The sequence below is a fragment of the Polypterus senegalus genome, chromosome 18, assembly GCF_016835505.1.
Source record: "Polypterus senegalus isolate Bchr_013 chromosome 18, ASM1683550v1, whole genome shotgun sequence".
In the NCBI taxonomy this organism is placed as follows: Eukaryota; Metazoa; Chordata; class Cladistia; order Polypteriformes; family Polypteridae; genus Polypterus; species Polypterus senegalus.
In genome coordinates, this window is record NC_053171.1 from 40,378,770 (window position 1) to 40,402,995 (window position 24,226).

The 24,226-nt window shown below is 34.8% G+C and overlaps 2 protein-coding genes across 5 annotated transcripts; one reads left to right on the forward strand and one right to left on the reverse strand.

Annotated features, from left to right (window-relative positions):
• Positions 1–405: 405 nt before the first annotated feature.
• On the forward strand, positions 406–11,712 carry LOC120518763 (gsk3b interacting protein). Of its 2 annotated transcripts, none has more exons than XM_039741713.1 (3): positions 406–504; positions 3,448–3,690; positions 9,870–11,711. In XM_039741713.1, the coding sequence occupies exons 2-3, from the start codon at positions 3,451–3,453 to the stop codon at positions 10,026–10,028; spliced, it is 399 nt and encodes a 132-aa protein (XP_039597647.1). In that variant the 5' UTR covers positions 406–504; positions 3,448–3,450; the 3' UTR covers positions 10,029–11,711. The 2 variants fall into 2 exon arrangements, with proteins under 2 accessions (XP_039597647.1, XP_039597648.1); XM_039741714.1 differs by lacking the exon at positions 406–504 and adding an exon at positions 511–623 and having other exon boundaries at positions 9,870–11,712.
• Positions 11,713–15,535: 3,823 nt separating this feature from the next.
• LOC120518721 (NPC intracellular cholesterol transporter 2-like) lies at positions 15,536–24,064 on the reverse strand. Of its 3 annotated transcripts, none has more exons than XM_039741649.1 (5): positions 23,917–24,023; positions 23,575–23,674; positions 21,329–21,436; positions 16,788–16,960; positions 15,536–16,057 (listed from the first exon to the last, which is right to left on the reverse strand). In XM_039741649.1, exons 1-5 carry the CDS (start codon positions 23,941–23,943, stop codon positions 15,971–15,973), a joined length of 495 nt encoding a protein of 164 aa, XP_039597583.1. In that variant the 5' UTR covers positions 23,944–24,023; the 3' UTR covers positions 15,536–15,970. The 3 variants fall into 3 exon arrangements, with proteins under 3 accessions (XP_039597583.1, XP_039597584.1, XP_039597585.1); XM_039741650.1 differs by having other exon boundaries at positions 15,678–16,057; positions 23,956–24,064; XM_039741651.1 differs by having other exon boundaries at positions 15,678–16,057; positions 24,013–24,031.
• Between the last annotated feature and the right edge of the window lie 162 nt (positions 24,065–24,226).

Here is a 24,226-nt window from a genome sequence, read left to right on the forward strand (position 1 = left end):
CACACCTGCTCTAGAATATTATACAATTATATATATTAAGCACAAAATAAGTTGTGAATTAATCATAATTTTATGGAAATACCAGATTTGCAAGATGAAACAGGTAATGGCATATCACAAATTCCTATTGTTAAAAAGGGAAATTTTATATAACCACCATTAAATTATCCATCCTTCTCACAAACAAACTCCTCTAATTAAAAGGCCATCAAAACATTTTAATTCTTTGAATCATTTCAGAATTAAGTCTTGTTATTTACGTACAATAAAGTAATTCCGTTTTTAATGATAAATTGGTATTGCCCAAATATTGCATTATTTAACTATTCGTAATTTAAAAAGATAAATAAAAATAAAATCCGATTTTCGTAATGGTATTGAAACATCTTCATCGGACTCGGAGTCTTTGACAGGCCAGCTGGCGCATCCTTATGACGTCATCGGTCCGTCTGCCGGAAGCGTGAAGTCGTCGCTCGAGTCCACAGACACCGGCGGAGGAGCGAGGTGAGTACGAATGAGCTCAATTAAGTCTGGAGAATCAGATCTGTTCACAAGTGCGCATTACGAAACTGGATATTCAGTTTAAAACCACACAGCTGTAGGAGACAGAGACAAACGTCAAGGCTAGTATTAATATATTCGCAAAACACACGCATTTTTATTATAATTCTTTTCTGTTTGATTCCTATGGACGTAATAGTAATAGATCTGTCATCAAAAAATTGAAAATAGTCAAGTTAATTAAAGTTTACGTTTGTTTTACCATATTCTGCAATGTAGCTTCAGACGAGCGAGAGAATTAAAGCCTGATGTAGTAAAGAGTATGGGAGTTTTATTCCCAAGCCTCTATTTTGTGATAATTTAGATATTTCAACTACATAAAAGAGAATATCAGGTTACTTTAGTGTTGCATTTATTTAACTCTTACCAAGCCGTACTGTTACGCCAAATAATCATTTTTAAACGTGTTTTTAAATATTAAGCTACTTACTAATAGTGCACGCCGAAGATGTCAGATTTATTTTTATTGTGTCTGAAAACTGATTGTACATAGACCTATATTACATAAATATGCTTAGTAAACAATGCCAAGAGATTATATATCTTCAAGAGTATTTGTTAAGTTTTTTCAAGGTTTAATATGCGTATTAAAAGGATACAATTTTTTGAACAACAGTAAGATTCATCACCTTCTTACAAACTTAATGTTAAAAATGTGTCCCAGAATAGTATGATGTTACAACTAGGATTAGGTGTGTTCTGTTTTTTGCAATGTTGATAATACTCTCTCCACTTTTCAAGTTGTAGGAGTTGAAATTGGGATAGTTTTATTATTTATGTCTTTTGATGGAGTGATAGTGTGTTGTTTTAAATACAAAACACACATTTGTCCATGTCTTAACTGTATTTTCTACAGGAGAATATGTTTCATTGTATGTTAAACTATAATCTGTGCATTCTGTTTTATTGTTCATTCAGAGCTATTTGTAGACAATACATTTACACTCATTGTAGTTAACACTATACTAACTCTGGTTGGGACCTTCTGAACAGCCTTAGTTCTTTGTGGCATGGATTACAAAAGATGTTGGAAACATAAATTTGAGATTCTGGTCCATGTTGACTTGATTGCATCACACAACTTCTGCAGATCTGTCAGCTGCACATTCATGCTGCCAAGTGCCTGTTTTGCCGCAACCTTAAGGTGTTTTATTGGATTCAGATCCATTGACTAGAATGTTCACTGAAGATCACAGAATTCATTGTCATGTTCATGAGATGGCTTTTGCTTTTGTGACATTGTGCATTGCTGGAAGTAGTCATTACAAGATGGGTAAATTGTGGCCATGAAATGATGCGCATGGTCACCAATAATACTCAGATAGGCTGTGGTTTCAAGCGATGATTGATTGATATTAATGGGCCAACTGTGTGCCAAGAAAACATTCTCCCACACCATTGTAGCAGCAGTACCACCGCCACCACAACCATTTATTCCTTTAACACATTTTTATACACAGAATCTAGCACAAAGTGTTTTACAAGATGTCAAAGTAATAGTTACAAGAAAAGAAAAACAAATTAAATTAGGCAAGGATTATGAGTAAGTAATAAAAGTAATGCATAACATAGATATATAATTGGTAAAAAAGTATAGACCTTATATATAATGTTGTATGTGGAGTCTATAAAGGTAAGAGTGCAGATGGCCAAGAGGACAGAAAAAAAAACTTCAGATAAGCTTCAAAAAATGTAATATAAGTGGGCATTCTATGTAACATACATGTTCCTAAGCCATTCCTCATTGTTTCCAGGCTTATTGCCAGAGGATCTGACACAGTAGGTCTCAAGGACAGCTGTGGCACCAGCTTGGACTGTTAACACAAGGCAGGTTGGGTGCATGGATTAATCTGTGTGCCTCAGTAGAAATCGAGATTCATCAAATCAAGCAACGTTTTTCCAGTCACCCACATTTACACAACTATGTAAGGAAATGTTGCTCACTTTCATATATGATAATAATGTTTAATGGGAAACATAGCCTTATAGTTAAATCTCAACATAATCCACCTTCATAAGTGCTTTATGGTCACAAATACTCTTAGATTTGATGTCAGATAATTCACAGAAATTTTCCGTAAGAAACTCATGTAGAATAGTCAATTGGTTTTAGAAGATAGTATGCTACTCGCACTTGCTGAGGTACATGATGCTGCTTGACAGGACTTAATAACATAGGTCTTAGAAGACCTTGATTTAACAAGGGATGATAAGTCACTCTAAGAAAAGCCTTGTAAAAGATTTTAGACACTGTATTTGGAAAACCCTTCATGATCAAAGCATGATGTAAACAATGTAAATTTGTAGATATATAGATTTCCTGATATTTATTAGCATTCATACATCCACAAAATTTAAAATATCTCCTCTTAGAAAAGAGTGGGGAACACTAACATACTAAAGAAAATGTGCAAAAATGTCTCTGAAATTCAATATACAAAGCATACAAAATATTAAAGTGAGAATTCAATCATTAAGATTATAATAGTAATGAAAAGACAATAGTGTTTGCACAATAGATGTAAGCACCAACTATTTTAATATTTTCCTTATTTTTGTTTATCGTGTTGCTTGAAGAAATGTGTTATTGACACAGTTGTTGAAATACCATCACACTGGACTGTATTGAGTCTATGGTGCAGAACTCTCTACATAGATTTTAAAATTATAGTTAAAATGTGGGATGAAATATTCTCTGCAAACTTGTATTTAAACATTTGGAACTGACATTTCTGCACTGCTCATGTCCCCCAGCAACATACCTGTGGACATAATGAGCTCTGTTTGTGACCACAGATCACTCCTTCAGTAGTAGTCATCCTCACCAGTGAGAACAGATGAACAACAATAACAGAAATGTGTATTTCTCTGGTTTTTGTTTTTCAGATAATGGAAGTTGATTGCAACCAGTGCGATTCACCCAAAACTACTTTTGAAGACACTATTGATGCTGCAGATGTTAAGGATATGAGGCTGGAAGCTGAGGCAGTGGTCAATGATGTTCTGTTTGCCGTAGCAGACATGCATGTGTCTAAAATCCTCCAAAATGCTGTGGATGTAGCATACATCAATGTGGAGATTAAAGAAGGGAATCGTTACTGTTTAGAGCTGACAGAGGCTGGACTCCGGGTAAGATTTTATGAAGCTTCCAAACTGGTAGCTCAGTCGTTTAAACAAAAATACATTTATACTGTAACTCTAAAGTTGTATTTGTTCCTTCATACATACATAATATGACTTTCTTGATGTAGTGAAGTCAGTTTGTTACACATTATATTTTCATACAAGGTTTTAAAACACAACAACAACAACATTTATTTATATAGCACATTTTCATACAAAAAAATGTAGCTCAAAGTGCTTTACAAAATGAAGAATAGAAAAATAGAAGACGCAATAAAATATAAACATAAGTCAACATTAATTAACATAGAATAAGTAAGGTCTGATGTCCAGGGTGGACAGAAAAAACAAAAAAAAAAAAAAACTGGAGGCTGGAGAAAAAAAAATAAAATCTGTAGGGATTCCAGACCAAGAGACCGCCCAGTCCCCTCTGGGAAATCTACCTAACATAAATCAAACAGTCCTCTTTGTATTTAGGGTTTTCATGGAAGGACTTGATGATGATGGTCTCGTAGACTTCTGGCTTTCAGTCCATCAATGTTGGAGCATCATGATGCTTTGAGTAGGTGGTGGTGGCGCAGGCCGCCACCACAAAGAAACCGGAAAAAGAAACAGAAGAGAGAGTAGAGCAATGTATGATCGTTTGCCAGGGTCAAACTTTTATACTACTTTTGTTCTTGTATATTTCAGTAAACACTTTCCTGTTATAGAAGTGTCAGTTGAACAGATGAGGAACAATGATTTTGGAAGAGTTGCAAATCACTCTGCAGGTGCTGAACTGCACGGTTTTGGAGGTGATCAAAACACTTCTTAGTCACTCTTTAATTATGTGAGGCAGCTGAGTGCAGTAAAGACAGTAAAGTGTTATATTGCACACATTGTATGCATTACTAGCTAAAAATTTGACAGAGAAGGTCAAAACACTTTCAATAACATACTTGTAGAAAGTGGTCATTCTTTCCAATGACATTCTAAATGTCTTTAACTATCTGAGAAAGAACAGCTTTTGGTGAGATTTTTTAACCACAGCAAATATGCTTACCTTCTGTGTTAGAGTAGTAGAAATAAAAATGATTAGTAGCTTAACTTCTCCATTACTTCTACAACATGGCCAAGAATAATTTTCACAATAAAATATGTTTTGGACAATAACAATAAATACTATAATAAACTGCCAGTAATACTTTATGTACACTAGATAAGATGATTTTCACTTAAAATGTAACATAAGAGAATGCAGAAAGAATCAGAAGGTTCCATCAAGGCTTGAATTTTATTTGAAACAAATAAATGAAAATAAATAATTGAGTGTAAATTAAATTGTAAAGTGCTGTGGTATTTGAAATATGCTTATATCTTGAATTTTAGCAGTATTCAGCCTACCATTTACAACAAATAAGGCACATACAGTACTCTGTATTGAAACATAGCCATAAAGTCAAGTAGCTGCATTTATCCAAAGTTCTGCAACTTTAGGTTTCTTCATAGGATGATCCATTGCAATAGAGGGACGCGTGTTCAAATAATTCCACAGACCAAATATTGTTTTAAAAGTTTTAGTAAAATTCATGGCAAAACAGTTCAGGCAAAAAATTGAGAACAAAATCGATATTAGCCTCCCAAGCATCACTCGGGCTGTAAAAACAGTGAGAAAAGCGTTAGTCCTGAGCGTCACTCGGGCAATTGTATAGACGCATAAACGTTAGACCCAAGGATTACTCAGGCTGTAAAAGTGGCAACAATGATAGTGTCAAGCATTGCTCGGGAAACGGTATAGGCGTGTCTTGTGTAAGCAACAGGGCCGAATGTTACCCAGGCAACGGTGCAAACACGTCTTCTACTAGCCTCATATTGGCGTCTCGTAAGAAACGTTTTTCAGCAGCCCAGGTGTTGCACGCTCTCGACTATGGAGGAATATTTCGTATAAAAATAAATAAATAAATGCACAAATAAATAAAAGTACTGTGAAATGTGAGTATAAATAAATATGTCATGAAATGACATAAATAAATATGTCATGAAATGAAATCATCAATAAATAAATGTGTCACGAAATATGTTTTTTGTAACTTATTTATTTATTTAACTTTGTCCGTAACATTCCTCCAAACCATCATGAAATACGACTTGAAATAAAACTGTCACTTTAACTCGTCAAAGTCGAGAGGGTGGGCTCTAACGCACCCTCTAGTTACTGATTGGTGAATCGATAGCACAAGAATTAATTAGAAAAATGCTTACTACTGCCGAAGAAATGGATTCTGCCGAAGATATTACGTATTTCAGAGAGAGAATTGAAGATTTATCGGAAGAAATTGCAATGTTGGCGGCCCATTTAGATTCCGATATAGATATATAGAAAATATCGAAGAACTGGTGGAAGGGACTGACTACACTCCAGTTCAGGTGACGCAGTTCCCTGCTCTGGACGTCCATCCTTTGACATTCCAGCTGAACACCTTCTGTTATGCTGTTTAAAAGTACGACCGATTACAGATCTATATGGTGTATCGGAGAAGACGATCACAAGGCGAATGAGCCAGTTTGATATATGGCTGTATTAGTTTAGGTACTTTGACATGGAATGCCCAAAGCAGCGCCAAATAATATTTTGAACTGAGTATTTGACCCTTGTTTAACGAGTATAAAGTCAGGTGCATATTCGCAGCTACTTTTTCAAACAACTTTACAACTCTGATCAGTGGCAAACATTGTAACATTGCATTTTCTTCCGATAAATCTTCAATTCTCCCTCTGAAATACATAATATCTTCGGCAGAATCATTTCATCGGCAGTAGTAAGCATTTTTCTAATTCATTCTTGTGCTATCGATTCACCAATCAGTATCCAGAGGGTGTGTTAGAGCCCACCCTCTTATCTTTGACGAGTGAAAGTAACAGTTTTATTTCAAGTCGTATTTAATGATGGTTTGGAGGAATGTTACGGACAAAATTAAATAAATAAGCAACAAAAACATATTTCGTGATACATTTATTTATGCTTTCATTTCATGACATATTTATTTATTTACGCACCCATTTCATGACACTTATTTATTTATGCTCACATTTTACCGTACTTTTTTTCCCCTCCATTCTCGACAGTGATACGAGCAGTGATGACGAAGTGACTCTGTCTTCAGGCAGTGAAATTGAAACAGACAATGAAACTGAAAATGATCCTGATGAATCTGAAAGCGATGCTAGTGTCAATCGCACTTGTGCAGTATGCTGTTCAAAAGCTGATCAGGCTGGAAAGAAAATCGGCAACGAATCATACTACCATTGTCCTGACTGTGACGTATGATTGTGTATTTCACCGTGCTTCAAGATATACCAAACAAATAACACATTTTGACAGTAGGCCTATATACGGTATTAGCATTACTTTTATTACAAATCATAATAATAATTAATAATTTTATCACTGACGTTGTACTTTTAGTGTTTGTACGTTTTACAGTAGAAAGACGAGATTTCATAAATATGTAATTTTTCAATCCAAAAAAACGCTTTTTACAAGTTTTTTTTCTTGCAAAAAAATGTAAAGCTAAGGAGGTTAAAGAAAAGAGAAGTTCTGTTTAAGGCTTATATATCTTGTTTCATTCTTTACGTTTGGTCATACAGTCGTACCTGAGGTATGTTAAGTATGGTCAGAAAACTATATGCCATCTCCTTGATATTCTATTTGCAAAATATCTAACAGTCCATGCTAGCAGTTAGGACTATTTCCTCACTGGCTTAATTAACACTCTGTTCTTCAGATATAGCTAAGAAAGTTTGATCTCATGTTAACTTACGTGGGGTAAAAGGCTATACTATATTCTAGGTAGCTATAATAAACTGATATTCTATAGAAATTAAGCAAACACTTATATGAATTTAATATCAAACATTAGCTTTCTAAGATTGGCTTATACAAGTTACATTTTTGTGTATATATACAGTACCCTGCAAAAGTATTCAGTTCCTTGATTATTCTGAGTAACAAATCCTTCACTGGAATTTTTGTTCTCCCTGTAATATTTTTCATTTCTAAAGCACTAACATTCAAAATTAATTTTTTTTTTAATTTGACATTGTTTATGTTAATAAAATCTTAAGAAGAACAAAAAGGAAGTATGTTGTTGGCATAAGCATTCCAACTCCATAGTTTGTTTAATTTTGCAGAGCCACCTTTGCAGCAAATAAGTGCTTTATGTTGATGGGGCTAAGTATGTCTCATCCTTTCACACTGATTGGGAGTAGTTCTGACCCATTCTTCAATGTAGATATGCTCCAAGGGGATTGGGTTGGCTGGATGAAAATTATGCACTGCAGTTTTCAATGTGTGACACAAATGTCAATCGGATTAAGATCAAGATATTGTTTTGGCTATCGTAGGACATTTACCTCTTTTAGTGCTTAAGCTACTACAAGGTTACATTGGGCCACAGCATATATTTACTGCCAATATACTTCACTGTGTAGGCATGGTGTTTTTTGATGTGTGGATAGTGTCACATTTGCACCATACACCTTTTTGAATTCAGGAGTGCTTTCTGGTTCTTTTGAGTATATGGTGGGTTTTTTTTTATATTTTTTTTTTTTATATAAAGTAATGGCATCATTTGTGCCACCCCTCCCATACAGGGCAGAGTTGTGCGGACATTTTTGATATGCCTGACTGGTGCACTTTTGCTCCAATCTTGACTACTGAATTCCGTGCCTCCTTCAAAGTGATTGTGGGCATCACTATGCCTGCTCCCACAGATGTCTTCTTGTTCTCAAAGAGAGTTCTGTGGAGCGACCATCTGTAGGCAGCATCTGATGTAGCTTCCCCTTTTTGGTAATTGAACCAGTAGTTCTCCTTTTTGGATCATTTTATACCAATCTCCTAATTTAAATTTTTATATTTTATGTTAACTTTTTTAAATGTTCATTAGTCATAATTTCAGAGCTGTTCTTTATATTTACTGTAGAGTTTTTGACAGAATTTGTCAGTTATTTGAACTATTCTTTAGTGAAGTCTAATTGTAACGCTTTTGGTTTTTTTACCTGTGTAAACTTAAGCTTCTACTGTCTAATACATACATAGACTGAATACTTACACAAAATGCAGATCTCCTTTTTCTTCCTAAAATTTTTTCACTAAGATAAAAGAATATCACATTAAAGAATAATTTTGTATTTAAGTGCTTTGAGATAAAAAACATTACTTACATTTTTCAGCATAAGATTTGTTGTTTGAGTAAGATCAGAGAAGAACTAAACATGTGACAAATTAGTTTGTTACTTCTCAAAAATGAGTTAAATTGTAGAGTTTTATAAAAATAAAATGAGCTTATCCAAGCTTCTAGGCTTAAGTGTTGCTGTATGGCAATGCATATACTTTTTTAGAATTAATTTCTTCATGTTGTACTGCATTTTTCACACACATTGTTGCACAGACATAACTTTCACTTGCGTTATTTTGATAAGAGAGCTGACAAAAGCATGTAGGAAATATACAATAATGAATTGCTTTGCAGTAAATTGGCTTTGACAAGATATTCACACCAGTGAACCGATGAGGAATGACGCGATGTCAACTAGTTGTCACTGTATATGCGTTTAGACAAATATCTAAAGACCTGTATTCCCACAGAACCAGACTAAATTCTATGCAGCACAAGGTATCATTTTTAGAGTTGCAGGTGGGAGCTGGTGGTTTAGAAATATACAGTATGTTCATATACTGGTAGCTTGCATTAAAATATCAGACAAATGCTTTTAGCTCTTTCTACGCTTTAGGCTCTTAGACTTTAAGGGCACAGTGGGTGCAGAAACAATAAAGTGGGCAGATAGGATGTTGAGGAATACAATATAATGCATGGATCATAGGTCAAAGGAAGTTATGACCCGGAGCACTTGGTATTTGTAATGCAGTATTTAAGTCAGCATTTAATGATAATGATAGGTTGTAATATTCTGCAGAAGACCATGAGAATGGACTGCCCACAAGAGAGAACTGAAAGTTATACTTCATCACAGGCATTTGTCCACATGACTTGCTGAAATCACACTTTAACCAAAGCATGCTCAGAACAAGTAAAAAAAAGTTTCAGAGGAAGCAGCATTTAGAGCAAAACAAATTTGTATGAAACAGGGTGCCTTTTTAATTGCATTTACCATTTTGCTTATGTGGTCTTCTTTTTTTTTTGTAGGTAGTAGGATATACATTTGACCATGTGGATGAGAGTACAATAGCACATTATCATGAGACAGTATACTCCCTGTTGGATTCCCTCAGTCCAGCCTACAGGGAAGCATTTGGAAATGCCCTGCTTCAGCGTTTGGAAAGACTAAAACAAAATGGACAGTAGTAACAGTAACTGTCTCTTGAGCATTTACTATTCCAGACAGTTAAAGAGTAATGGGTATTCACTGTGGATATGAGAAGACAGACAAAAATATCAAGAAACCCTTCCAGGCCAACTGCTTAAATTTTATGTTATTGTTTTACAGTTCATCACTACCATGACAGTCAACATCTTTTTGTTCTACAAAAATATTGTATTTCATTTAGTTGTGTGCATTTTGGATCATTTACATAAATACACAGCAGATGTAGAATTAAGGCCAGCAGTCTGGAATAGCAAGAGCTAGTATATCCACCTTAAAGGAGGATGTAATATATGATGTTCTTGCACATTTTTGAAGGTGTAGCAGTCTTTTGCTCTCCTGTATGTTTTGTGAGGCAAACCGCACTAATGTTTTGGGGACTGACCTCATGAAAAATGTCGATATGCTTATCTGTATGCTAAACAGTGATGTGCACATTAAAACTGTTCTTTTTGCATACAGAAATATGGCTTTGTAGTAATGAAAAAGAAACATTTTAATTTTGTGAACTGATCATCGGGATAGAGTTGTACCAAATAGTACTTTTTTTTTTTTTTAAACAGATAATAATTTTATTGGATATTTGCCTTAAATTTGATTCTGTTTTTTAATGTTTGTGCTTTTAATTTGTGTATGAGAAAAAAAAATCTCTTTCTGTATATTAAAGCACATATCAAAAAGAGTGGCTTGATCTTTCAGCTGCTTGGTTTGGATACATTGAAGTAATGGTTGTGTATGCTAAATGGGAACGTATGATTCAAAGAGTAAAACCACTGCAGATCTTAGTTTTTCCATAAAATGTGTTTTCTTTAATAGTAAAGGCATTACATGTTACAAGAATTTAGGTTTATTTGGATTAGCTTCTAGTTTTCATCAACTCACACTCTACATATGCTACTAGTGCCACAGTAAACTGAAAAAATCCTTTTAGTCAAAAACGATTGGCTTTTACATTCAAGTACTGTATAAATATAGGTATGGTCAAATTATTAATGGAAAAAAGGAAGCAGCATGAAAATATTTTTCACTTTTAATTCCTTTTTTTCATATACACAAAAAATGAAATTAAGATTCTTCTGCCTAGTATGGTTCAAATAAGGCTTAATATTTTTCCTAGATCAATACTATGTGTTTTTTGTTGGTATTCCCTGAATTTGTATTTTCAGCTGCAGTGGTTTGCATTCTTCTATATGTGATTGCTTGTGAAAGTTTAATTTTCAAATTTAGCAGTGTTCAATAAATTTGAAATATTAAGCGGGTTTGAGAATGTATGTATGCATATTTAAACCAAAAAAAGCATCTTAAGAAATAAAGGAAAAAAAAAATGTAAATCTTTCTTCTTTAAAGCATGAGTCACTACACCAGACAGTTAGAGTAATGGTTATTACTGTAAATATGAGAAGACAGACAAAAATGTCAAGAGATGCTTCCACTTGTTTTAGAAAACAAAAATGTCAAGAGATGCTTCCACTTGTTTTAGAAAACAATAAAAAAAGTATACTTTTTATAGCTTATTAAAAATGGGAAACAAAATACCATTATAGCTGTATTGCAGTTGCAATACACCCGTACCCTTATTTAAACTGGACACTGTGTCCCAATCCTACACAAAGAAAAGTGACAGTAAGCCCTCTTAAAGTACTGCTGCAGTATAGACTGCAGCTGCATAAAAACACAAAAATAAGGCATATATTACCATTATCTACTACATTTCTGTGCCACTTAGTGACAAGACGATTCTATACATAAAAGAAAAGCGCATATATTGTGTGTAAAATTTTCCCATAACTAATTCCATATATGTCCTTGTGTTCTAGTTGGGTATATTCTAAATACATACCAGGCATCCATTCTACTAATTTCCTTCATATTGAAGCATTCTGTCTGTCAACTCTTAAACCCAGTTTGTATCAAACTGATTACATTCAGTTAACCTCATAGCTTATACCCCATAGTCTTCAAATTACATCTAGCAGTGGTTTTGCTTTTTTGTTTCTAAATACAGATCCCTTACCCTGCACATAACATTTCTGATGACGCACAATTACACCGTACCACAAGACCAACTTCCCTTAATCTATACTCCCTGTATCCTACTAAATATCTCCACATTTACTAGCTGACTCAATTGCTTCTGCACAGTATGGTTATAAACAGTGATGAGCCCAATCTGACTTGCATCCTTTTCTTAAATTACACTTTTAACTAGGCATTTATTTTACTTCTTATGTATCATTTACATAAAACAAATCATCTTCCATGCAAGTATGCATGTCTAGGCCTATTTTTATGAGCAGTAGCCTCAACAGTGATCCATGCATACAAATTTTAAACCCAGCTGCAAAAAGTTACACTATCATCCACTTTTCTTGCCCTTTATTTCAAATATGCGTGCAGTGTGGTTTGAACTTCCACTTGTGATGTCATCACCAGCCTGTAATAAACTACAAAAAACTTTCTGAAAAATCAAGACAAATGCCATATGCACTACTACTTTTCTACATGGTGACCCAGTTTCCTAAGCATGTGGCCTTCTACTCTACATCAGAACTTTAATTATGTTAAATCCATGCGACACAACATCAGAAAAGACTACCTTGTCCCTTCTTCCAAACCAAATACCCACCTTTTTTATATTGTCTTACATACCTGGCCACCTCCCATCAGTTTTTTTTCATTGACAACTTGATCTATCCCATACCTGGCTAGAAATCAATTCACAAGCTAAGAAACATTTAACTTGTGCACCAACCACCTGTTGCTGGTACAGTCTACATGTAAATTCCCCTATTATTGCTTCCCTTTTTTCTGGGAGATGGATGTGTCCTACTTGGGTTCCTCATCCCCACCTACCACTACCACCTTAAGAATTATTAGAGTTGCCAATCAGTTCTGCACATTGCTTAAAATTTTTGGACACCTCCTATTTGGACGTTAATGCTACCTGGACAGTGTGTGCCTTTTTTCCTACTCTTGTGTCTGCCTGTGACCACCTATCTCTGAACTGGAGTTTCTTTCTGCACCACTAAAGAGATGCAAGCTAAATCTCTACAAAGGACACATGGTCAGGTTCTTGTGTGTCAAGAATTCCTTATGAATGGTTTTTCCATTTTTGTGGGCTCCCCCGCCTCTCTAGCAGAACCCCATCACATGATATACAGTTTCTAGTTACATATGATGTAATTTTAGCCCTCTAGACTTGATTCATTCTTTACCGGTGGTCCTAGAGCCTCTCCCATTAGGCTAACAACAACAAATTTAAAAAAATAAGCATATGAGTTATCATTTTAGACTATTTCAAGGTCACTGATTATGAATGTTATAATTGATTTTTGATCCTTTACTGGGGATCCAGCAGAAAAATTTTCTATTACAATTGAAAATATTTAAGCCTTTAAACATTTACACTACACTTCCATCCATTTTCCAACCCACTGAATCCGAACTAGGGTCACTGGGGTCTGCTGGAGCCAATCCCAGCCAACACAGGGCATAAGGCAGGAACCAATCCCGGGCAGGGTGCCAACCCACCGCAGGACACACACAAACACACCAAGCACACAATAGGGCCAATTCAGAATCGCCAACCCATCTAACCTGCATGTCTTTGGACTGTGAGACGAAACACGGGGAGACCATGCAAACTCCATGCAGGGAGGACACGGGAAGTGAACCCAGGTCTCCTAACTGCGAGGCAGCAGCGCTACCACTGCGCCACCGTGCCGCCCTTACACTATACTTACATTTTAATATTTAAAATACATCATGATGTAAATCGTTATATTTCCTTTGAACACCTCAAATTAGGGTGGCTAACGCCAACTCAAACTTTTTGTCCTTTGCAACAGAGTAGGTAATCCAGAATCCAAGGTGCTCAATTAACTGGCATCACTCACCAAGATGTAGACCTCTTGTCAGCTAAATTCCATTAATGCAAATATCTAACAGGACTGACACTGTAATGTCCCTATTAACAATTCTGTGTGACACTATGCCCCATTATAATTAACAATTTAAATTGTTTTAAGTTAAGTAACAGTAGTATTAACTTGCCCTCTTATTTAAAAAAAAAAACAACAAAAAACACAACTCTGCAGACCCATTCTATTTAGCTAACAACTTATTCAGCGTGTGTCAAAAACACTTGCTTTAGTTCCTTAAAGCGACCACTCTCATTATATATATATATATATATATATATATATATATATATATATACACACACACACACACACCTCACAGGCTCTGGGCTTTGACTTGCTATCATTGTCTATTATGTGACTCATTCTGCAGTGAAGTTAACTTTCAGATGCCTGCAGGCTCCACTGCTTTCTTGTCCTTACCTACTCCCCATTTTTACACTCTTTCTAGTGTTCTGCTTATATATACACCTAAATTTTTTAGTTTGTACAACAAAGGCACCACTGCTTAACTTATAGTCTTGTCAGCCTCCATCACTGCAGCTGATCTAATGCAGTTTTTCTGCACTTGCAAGTATCTTCTTGTGGTTTAAATTACTGTATACAAAACAATTAAAAATAGGTAAAATTGTGAGATAATGCTGCAAATAAAAGTTAATGTAGCAAGTACTTTTCATCAAAAAGAAAAGACTGATGTTAGGATGTGTTATACGCGCCACAGAAAGCACAAGCCACTTATTGATTCATAACTCTCCATCCACACATCCATCTATCCTTCCATCATGTATCTCCATTAGAGAGTCACACTGAGCTAGAGCCTATTCTAGTAACATCATATGTAACAAAGAAACCATGTTTATCACAAGACACATTCAAACCTACCAAACTGGCAAATTTTAAAGTCAGTAAAGATTCTAATGAGTTATTAGGGGATGAACCTGGAAGGGAAAACCTAAAATAAATAATCTTAATTGTAATCCTAACCTGCAGAATGATTTGCCTTGAGTGTGACATGGTGAGATGCCAACTAACTGTGACATAAGGCCTCTCAGGTTTTATATTGCACTGTTTGTTTTTTTAAAAAAATGTTTTGTATTTGTCCATTTAAAATATTTTTGTAAACCAGTAAGAAGGCATGTTTAAATACAGGGAGCATGAACCCTTGGCAAGCAGTAACTTGAAACTAGGAGCTTATCGACAGAAGTGTTAGCCACCTTTTAGGCACGGGAGATTCACAATGTCATGTGTGTTACATTGAATATGAGATTCTATTGACCTAAAATTCACATGGCTTCTCATGTAATCACCTGTGCTATGGGGCAGATCATGGAAAAAGAAACAAACATTTCATTGCATAATAAATTAAACATATACCACTGACAACTTCAAGTCTATTTTCTTGTAGATGTCAGATTTGTATTAAATATGTTAATAATGTACAGTATATGTGTCTACGTGCAATTAAAAACCTCTACAGTGGCTGAAAAGGATTACCAGTATAATTTAGAAAGTATTGGTCAAAACAGATGTGCGGTTCTTTTTAACAAAAAATTAAAAGTACACATTTATTAATGACAATTTATTAAAAACATACAACAGTTTAAAATAGTTATCAAGATTAGAAGAAAATAAGCCAACTTAAAATTGTAAGATATGCATTACAAAAGGAATGTGTTCAGGACACTTTGATTTGTCTTAAAAGTAGAATAAAATGATATGCCACATACACTAGTTCTTTAAAACCAGGCACTAGGTGACTACACAGTAGTCAACTTGTCTTGAAATTGGATTACAAATAAAAGTACTTAGTTAGCTGGCAATTGATTAAAAAAAATTAAATAGAAATATCTGTAAAAAATAAATCTCAGTATTCCTAGATCATCAGCTGAACAAAATATTGCTAAAGGCTGAAAAAGGCCTTCATTTTAAAAAAAAAAAAAAAAGAGCTGAAAGAAAGAATTTTCATTGTAGCCATCTCATTTAGTGTACATGATGTTAAGTGTTTAACTGCTGATTTCAACTGGAAATCTAAAGCAGAAGTAGTCTGTGTTAGTTTGATCCTTCAGCTCCCACTGTACAACCAGTTTAATCTGGGGAAAAAAAACAAAAAGCAAAAATGTATTTAAACTTTATCACAAAAAACAGTATGCTACCAAGCCATATTTAAAAAGTCAAATTTCTCATAGTAAGCTTTAGATAAGTAACAATGCCACTACCCATATAAAGAAGCCAGATTGTAGCTGAAATATGCACAATATTTATACATGTGCAAGAAGAACCTAATATAAGGCGTCTTGAAGGTGTAATGACAGTTCTCACACCTACTGTAAATTTAATTTGCTCACATTCACTAAATTACCAGTAGAAGTTTTGTCGTTTATTTGATCTGACAACTGTTTTTTTTTTTTTAAAAAAAACAGAATAGTAAAAGGTAAGCTGTTCACTAACAATTAAACTAATTCTAATGTATTTGGAAAGAAAAAGAAAAAAAAAAAAGAGGCTTATTTAGATATGTAAAGAGGGCCTTTTGATAAAAGGTTTGCCGACCCCTGATCTAAAGCATTCAAAAAGATACAGTTACAATGAACATAAATAAGACTACTGAAAAAATAAACAACCAGCCACAACTTCACATCTAAAAATAACAATGCAACAACACATTATAAACTAGACACAAAAGAGGACAATTTAAAAAAAAGTCTTAAAAATTAAAAAAACACTTTAAAGTCAGAAATACATCTACTTTCAGACTCTCTCAAAATGCATTATGAAATTAAAAATAAAAGCATTTTTATTAAACATTTTTGATTGTATACTCACTGAGGGGTATTCTGGCTTTACAGGTAATTCATTGATATAATTATATATCTGGTCTTTGTTCATTGGGCATTGAATACCAGATTTACAGCCATCGTCTATTGGTATAGGAAATGGAATAGGAAGACCCGCAATTATTCCATGGACAATGGCTTTGCTGGTTTCACTGTTTACATCTGTCAAATGAAAACATCAGACATTGCAAAATTATACATTAATGTACAAGGAAAAATGTTTACATATAAAAATTGTAAAGGTAGTGTAAATGTTCATAAAATTAATTTAAGCAAGACAAGTTATATCCTTAAGAACAAACATGTTCCCTGATTTAAAAAAAAAAAAAAAAAAAGTAAAGGACCTACAGGAAAAAGATACACACACACACACAGACACACCTTTCAACTGTCATAAACAAAACAGAGGCCTTCAAGCTCAGTTTATTATAACAAAGTATGTGGTATTTGGTTAAATTCTGTTCATTGACCAGTTATTTCTTTTAATTGAAAATACAATACTACTTTTGAGTTATTTTCAAACCTCGTCATGGGAAATTCATTTAACTTCTTTTTACAAGTAATTTGTACTCGTGAGTAATTTTGTTCCCTATAACCTCTTTTACAGATTTTGTGCAACTATATATTACAACTGGTGATCAATAAAAATCGAACTTCACCCTTCTGCTACAGATTTATTTTTAAATACATAAATATGACAGTTTTGTCCATAAATCTACAGTCAATAACCTATAATGACAAAGTAAAAACATGTTTCACAAAGGTTTGCAAATTTATTAAAAATCATAAACTGAAATACCTCATTTGTAGAAGTATTCAGATGCTTATTTCAATACTTTGTAGAAGACCATTTGGTGGCAATTAAAGTTTCAGGTCATCTTGGGTGTGCATTTACAAGTTTTGCACACCTGAATTTGGGCAGTTTATCCAATTCTTCCAAGCAGATTTTCTAGTGCTATAGGTTTGGATGGAAAGTGTTTGTAAGCTACCAAAAGTCTCTCCACAGATGTTATATGGGGTTTTAAACTGGGCTTTTGCACTCAAGGACCTGTCCCAAAGCCACTCCCGCATTGTCTGGGCTGTATGCTTTGGGTCATTGTCGTTCAGAAAGGTGAATCACCATCGCAATTCAATTCAATTTTATTGTCCCCAAAGGGAAATTTGGTTTGTTAACAGATTTTACAGAGGAACCAGAGTATAACATTAATTAAAATGTACGGTAGTATACAAAGAACAAACTTAGTACAAATAAATATGGTAGTAGTGAGCATAATATTCAAAGAGAAACATTAGGTCAAACATATTCTTCCATTTCACAATTATTTAGGCCATTGTGCTCTTTGCCACAGGTGGTCTCCAGTAAAGTTCTATACACATCTCAAGGATAATTAAAGCAAACAAGATGCACCCGACCACAATTTGGAGTACCACAGCGAATGGTCTGAATACTTGTATAAAACAAGAGATTTTAGCTTTTAACTTTTAATAAATTTCCATAAACCTTTATGAAAACATGTTTTCACTTCAACATTAGGGGTTGAGTATTGCTTGATGGGCAGAAATGGCAAATTTAAAAAGAAATCTACAACATATTAAAGTGTGCAGAAAGTGAAGGGGTCTAAATACTTAAATAAATCCACTGTAAGTCAACTACAGAAGAGTGGTTGCACAAACATGCCAAAACGTTTTATTAGAGTAACACAGAGAAGCCTCATGAACATTACAACAAGTACACTAGTGTGCATGGGCATTACGTGGTAAAATAACATTTTATTTGATTTTACTAGTGTATCTTTTAATAGGACACGGTTAAAATATTTTGATCACCACAGTAATAATATCTTCAGTCAGACATTCTTACTAAAACCTTCAGTAGTACTGGTCTGAACTTTAATACCATACATATTTTCATTAAAAAAAATATTAAACATGTACATAATCTAAGAATTAAGAAGAAAAATGTAACATAAGCAGAAAGTCATCTGACAAAGGGGCAACAAATGCATTGTCATTTATTTGATCTGACAACTGTTGTGAACTGCTAAAAAAAACTTTTTACAAAAAATGGATAGTAAAAATGTAAGCTGTTCACTAACAATTACAAAAATTCTAATGCATTTGAAAAAGCAGGCTTATCTAGACAGGAAAAGAGTTCAATTAGAAGTAAACGTAAACCTGGTTGCAATACAAATGCATAGGAAAATACCATTCAGAAAATTCAAATTAGAATGTGATTATTCTTTGCCTGTATTACTAGGGTGTTGTACCATGTTAGCCATTATGAATGTAGTGAGAAGTCAAGCAAAATGACACCTTTTTGTTCTTTGCCAAAATACAAATTATTTAGAAAATGTCTTTAAGCAGCCATGTAGGCAAGTGTTTATATAACTGGGAAAAAACAGTCCTTGACCAGGACTGTTGTTTTCAGCATACCCAACCCCCTCATTTTTGAAATTAGAGAACAGGAAGCTGAGAAACAGAATGCTGGCATATGACAATTACTTGCTGCCTTCAAACTATGATAATATCTAGAATCAAGAGAGCAGCATCTTAACAAGCAAGTGTTACAATGTGTAGACTTAATGACAACTGATTTTAAATGTACAGGAATACTGCATACTACAACATTATGCATTATCATAGGATTACAATTAAATACAAGAATTGGTTAAAGTGGAAAAAGAAAACATGACTTACACTCCAGTGAAAGCATCACAGTTCATTGTTTTAAAATATCTAGAATATACAGTGCATCCAGAAAGTATTCACAGCGCATCACTTTTTCCACATTTTGTTATGTTACAGCCTTATTCCAAAATGGATTAAATTAATTTTTCCCTCAGAATTCTACACACAACACCCCATAATGACGTGAAAAAAAGTTTACTTGAGATTTTTGCAAATTTATTAAAAATAAAAATACTGAGAAACCACATGTACATAAGTACTCACAGCCTTTGCCATGAAGATGTTTCTGCAGCTTAATTGGAGTCCACCTGTGGTAAGTTCAGTTAATTGGACATGATTTGAAAAGGCACACACCTGTCTATATAAGGTCCCACAGTTGACAGTTCATGTCAGAGCACAAACCAAGCATGAAGTCAAAGGAATTGTCTGTAGACCTCTGAGACAGGATTGTCTCAAGGCACAAATCTGGGGGAAGGTTACAGAAAAATGTCTGCTGCTTTGAAGGTCCCAATGAGCACAGTGGCCTCCATCATCCATAAGTGGAAGAAGTTCAAAACCACCAGGACTCTTCCTAGAGCCGGCCATCTAAAATGAGTGATCGGGGGAGAAGGGCCTTAGTCAGGGAGGTGACCAAGAACTCAATGGTCATTCTGTCAGAGCTCCAGAGATCCTCTGTGGAGAGAGGAGAATCTTCCAGAAGGACAACCATCTCTACAGCAACCCACCAATCAGGCCTGTATGGTAGAGTGACCAGACGGAAGCCATTCCTTAGTAAAAGGCATATGGCAGCCTGCCTGGAGTTTGCCAAAAGGCACCTGAAGGACTCTCAGACCATGAGAAACAAAATTCTCTGGTCTGATGAGACAAAGATTGAACTCTTTGGTATGAATGCCAGGCGTCACGTTTGGAGGAAACCAGGCACCGCTCATCACTAGGCCAATACCATGCCTACAGTGAAGCATGGTGGTGACAGCATCATGCTGTGGGGATGTTTTTCAGCGGCAGGAACTGGGAGACTATTCAGGATAAAGGAAAAGATGACTGCAGCAATGTACAGAAACATCCTGGATGAAATCCTGCTCGAGAGTGCTCTTGACCTCAGACTGGGGCGACGGTTCATCTTTCAGCAGGACAACGACCCTAAGCACACAGCAAAGATATCAAAGGAGTGGCTTCAGGACAACTCTGTGAATGTCCTTGAGTGGCCCAGCCAGAGCCCAGACTTGAATCCGATTGAACATCTCTGGAGAGATCTTAAAATGGGTGTGCACCGACGCTTCCCATCCAACCTTATGGAGCTTGAGAGGTGCTGCAAAGAAGAATGAGCGAAACTGGCCAAGGACTGGTGTGCCAAGCTTGTGGCATCATATTTGAAAAGACTTGAGGCTGCCAAAGGTGCATCGACAAAGTATTGAGCAAAGGCTGTGAATACTTATGTACATGCGATTTCTCAGTTTTTTTATTTTTAATAAATTTACAAAAACCTCAAGTAAACTTTTTTCACGTTGTCATTATGGGGTGTTGTGTGTAGAATTCTGAGGAAAAAAATGAATTTAATCCATTTTGGAATAAGGTTGTAAAATAACAAAATGTGGAAAAAAGTGATGCGCCGTGAATACTTTCTGGATGCACTGTATCAAGAAAAATTCACTGAGCTTATTCTGTACTGAACACAAGCAGCAAAAATCTCTGAAACTCCACAATTTCATATAATGCTGCTGCTATGATTCAATTTTTGACTACATTTCCCTTTGTAACTGTGCATTCTCCAAAAACTGACAATAGAATCAAATCATTAAGAATAAATTAATAATTACTCATAAAACGTTTTTGTAAACTTACTACTGTTGAATGTCACGTTGACAGAATATGTCTTTCCCTTCTGCAAAATGCAAGGTTGAGTTGGGCAGGGTAAGATATCAACAGAAGCTATTTTACCCACTTTGGAACCTGAAAATTTTGGAAAAAATACATAAATGTGAGAATTAGAGGACTTGTTTCATCACTTTATCCATCTTCACTGTAAATTGTTCCCATAAAGCAGATCTGAGAATGTTGAAATCCTTTCTGAAATAATTTCTAGAGCAACTTTTAAGATTTTAATTTTGCATTGAATAACCTATCATTTTATCACCACCAAATATTTCTGTCTTTCACAAACTTGGGATCCAAACAAGAAAACCACGCAACTTGCATGACAAACAGGAGGTCTTGCATGTAATATGTAAAATTTAATAACATAAAAATTCATACAACATTTATATTTTTCCACTGACCATATATTTCAAACAATGTTTCCAAAGAAGCTGAATCTACTTTTATGAAGCAATTTCAATAATGAACTATACTTATACCAGACTCTCTAAAATATTACATCAAATGCTTCTAAAAAAATGAAATTTTATACATTTCAATTACATCTCTATATTTATTGAGCTACATAAGAAAATTAGAAAATTGATAAATGGAAGGATGAATGATAACAACATGAAATAATTTTAAAAAGCAAGCTAAACATGAGCACTAATCAAACATATAAGCATAAGAACTAGTTGTTGCTTCACCATGAACAAAATATCATTTAGGTTGCAATTAGTTTAATTAGAATAAGTGGGAAACAGAATAAACATGACAAATACTTTCTTCCCCATCAAAAATAAAAAGAACACTGAAAAACATATATTTACTTGATGAAGGTTCCAACACACCAATTTCTGTTTATGATAATTCCAGTAAAATGTTTCCACTTCTATCATGTATGGCAGATGGTATTGCAGTATCAACTTACAGGTGCATCTCAGTAAATTGGAATATCATCGAAAAGTGAAGATACTGAATTTTGGGTTTTCATTAGCTATAAGCCATAATCAGCAAAATGAAAAGAAATAAACGCTTGAAATATATCACTCTGTGTGTAATGAATCTATATAATATGAGTATCACTTTTTGAATTGAATTACTGAAATAAATTAACTTTTCAATGATAATCTAATTTATTGAGATGCACCTGTATACTACCTAGTTCTGTAAAAACTTTTTTTCCTGGCACTACATAGCATTAATAGCTAAATTATATTGGCTTATAACTAATTGCCATACAATTGTTACATTTACTGTAGTACGGTTATTCTCCCTTTTCTTCAAGCACTGCCATTTTCTCCCAAATTGTTCTCCACTGCATGTTGTTCTTACACAGCATATGTCATACTGGACCAGAACTAGCTTTTGTTAATTATGTCATTATTTTTTTCATTCATCTCACAAACTTTATTACATGCACTACTAAAATTTTAACTCTTTGAAAGGCCAAAATGATTGTTTTAGAAACAAGCTGAGTGACTCAAACTAGAGCCTAAACAACGCAATTTTGTCCTACTACGTTTGTCTAACTCAAGGCAGGGGCTCACTCTGAATGGGGCAACAGTGCATCACTGAGCACATTCAAACTCACACACTGGGCATATTTAATGTCACCTATAACATTTATTTTGTGATTATGCAAAGAAAATCGAAAAACCCTACGTTGTAATTTACCATGTATTCTGGACCAAGGCTGAATTTAGGCACTTGTTTACCAATTTACCTAATCCACAGCAAGCTATTCACAAGCAACTTTGTGGTAACAAGTCAAGTTGGGAAGCATGCCAACACATGCCGCACAGGGGGTACAATGTTTTAAAAGGTACATCGATTGGTGTCATTAAACCTGATCAATAATTAAAAAGTGAAATACTGCACATTTTCATTCCATGCCACTTCTGCCCAGCCCAATGCTTTATTTAATTCACTGGCAAAGTTGTCCTGCTCTAAAATCTGGAGCACATTACAGGACGAATACGTCTGCCTCACGTATTTTCTGTTAGAAGGGCTCCAGTGTTATATTGCAGAGGAGTTCTGCCAGATAAACCATAGGTACATTAGTCAAATCATTTGAAAACCTTGCACATTCCGATTAGGACTAACGATTAATATTTTTATACCTAATTCATGGTTTATGCTTTAAAGACTGCACCTTCCGGAATAAAATGACCGGACAACATTCAGAAAACTATAGTACGAACTTAAAAAAAAATCGACAAATCACTCACCACAATCGGCATATTTGATCGGCTCCGCATTGCAGACAACAATCAATGAAAGAAAGAAGAATGCCAGGCCTTGTTTTATCATTGTCGCAGCCGTTGTCAGCTAAAAGAGATGAAAGGATTTTTTAGCAATGACCAGCGAATCCTTGTTGGCTACTTACTTCCCTTCCGTAACAGTTTCCTGTTGAAACGATCAGACTGCTTTTCCTTATCGGTGTATAAATAATATGCTGGAGCTTCGGCTAATGGATCTTTAACTTAAGATAAACGATTCCGATATTTACACTAATAAAAGTCTAACAGGAAGCTATATAGTAACATATTTACAAACGCAGTATACTAAACCTTTTCAGAAATTACTAAATTCAGCATCTCATTACGTACTGCTAAAACTAAGCAGAAGAGTATGGGCGAACAGAAGCAGACACAATCAGTACTTGCCACTTGCCAGAGTCAAAATACGCCCTTTGCCCCGAAAGTGGCAAATACAACTTTACGGTGACGTAAGAAGGTTCGCAAAAGTCAACACCCTATTGGCGGAGCCGTGGAAAGACAGGACAAGAAAGTCTGACTCGTGAATTATTGTAGCCAATGAAACAGCGCAGGCGGTCCATAGTCGCATGTTAAAGAACTTTCCTTAAAGGTCCGGAAAATA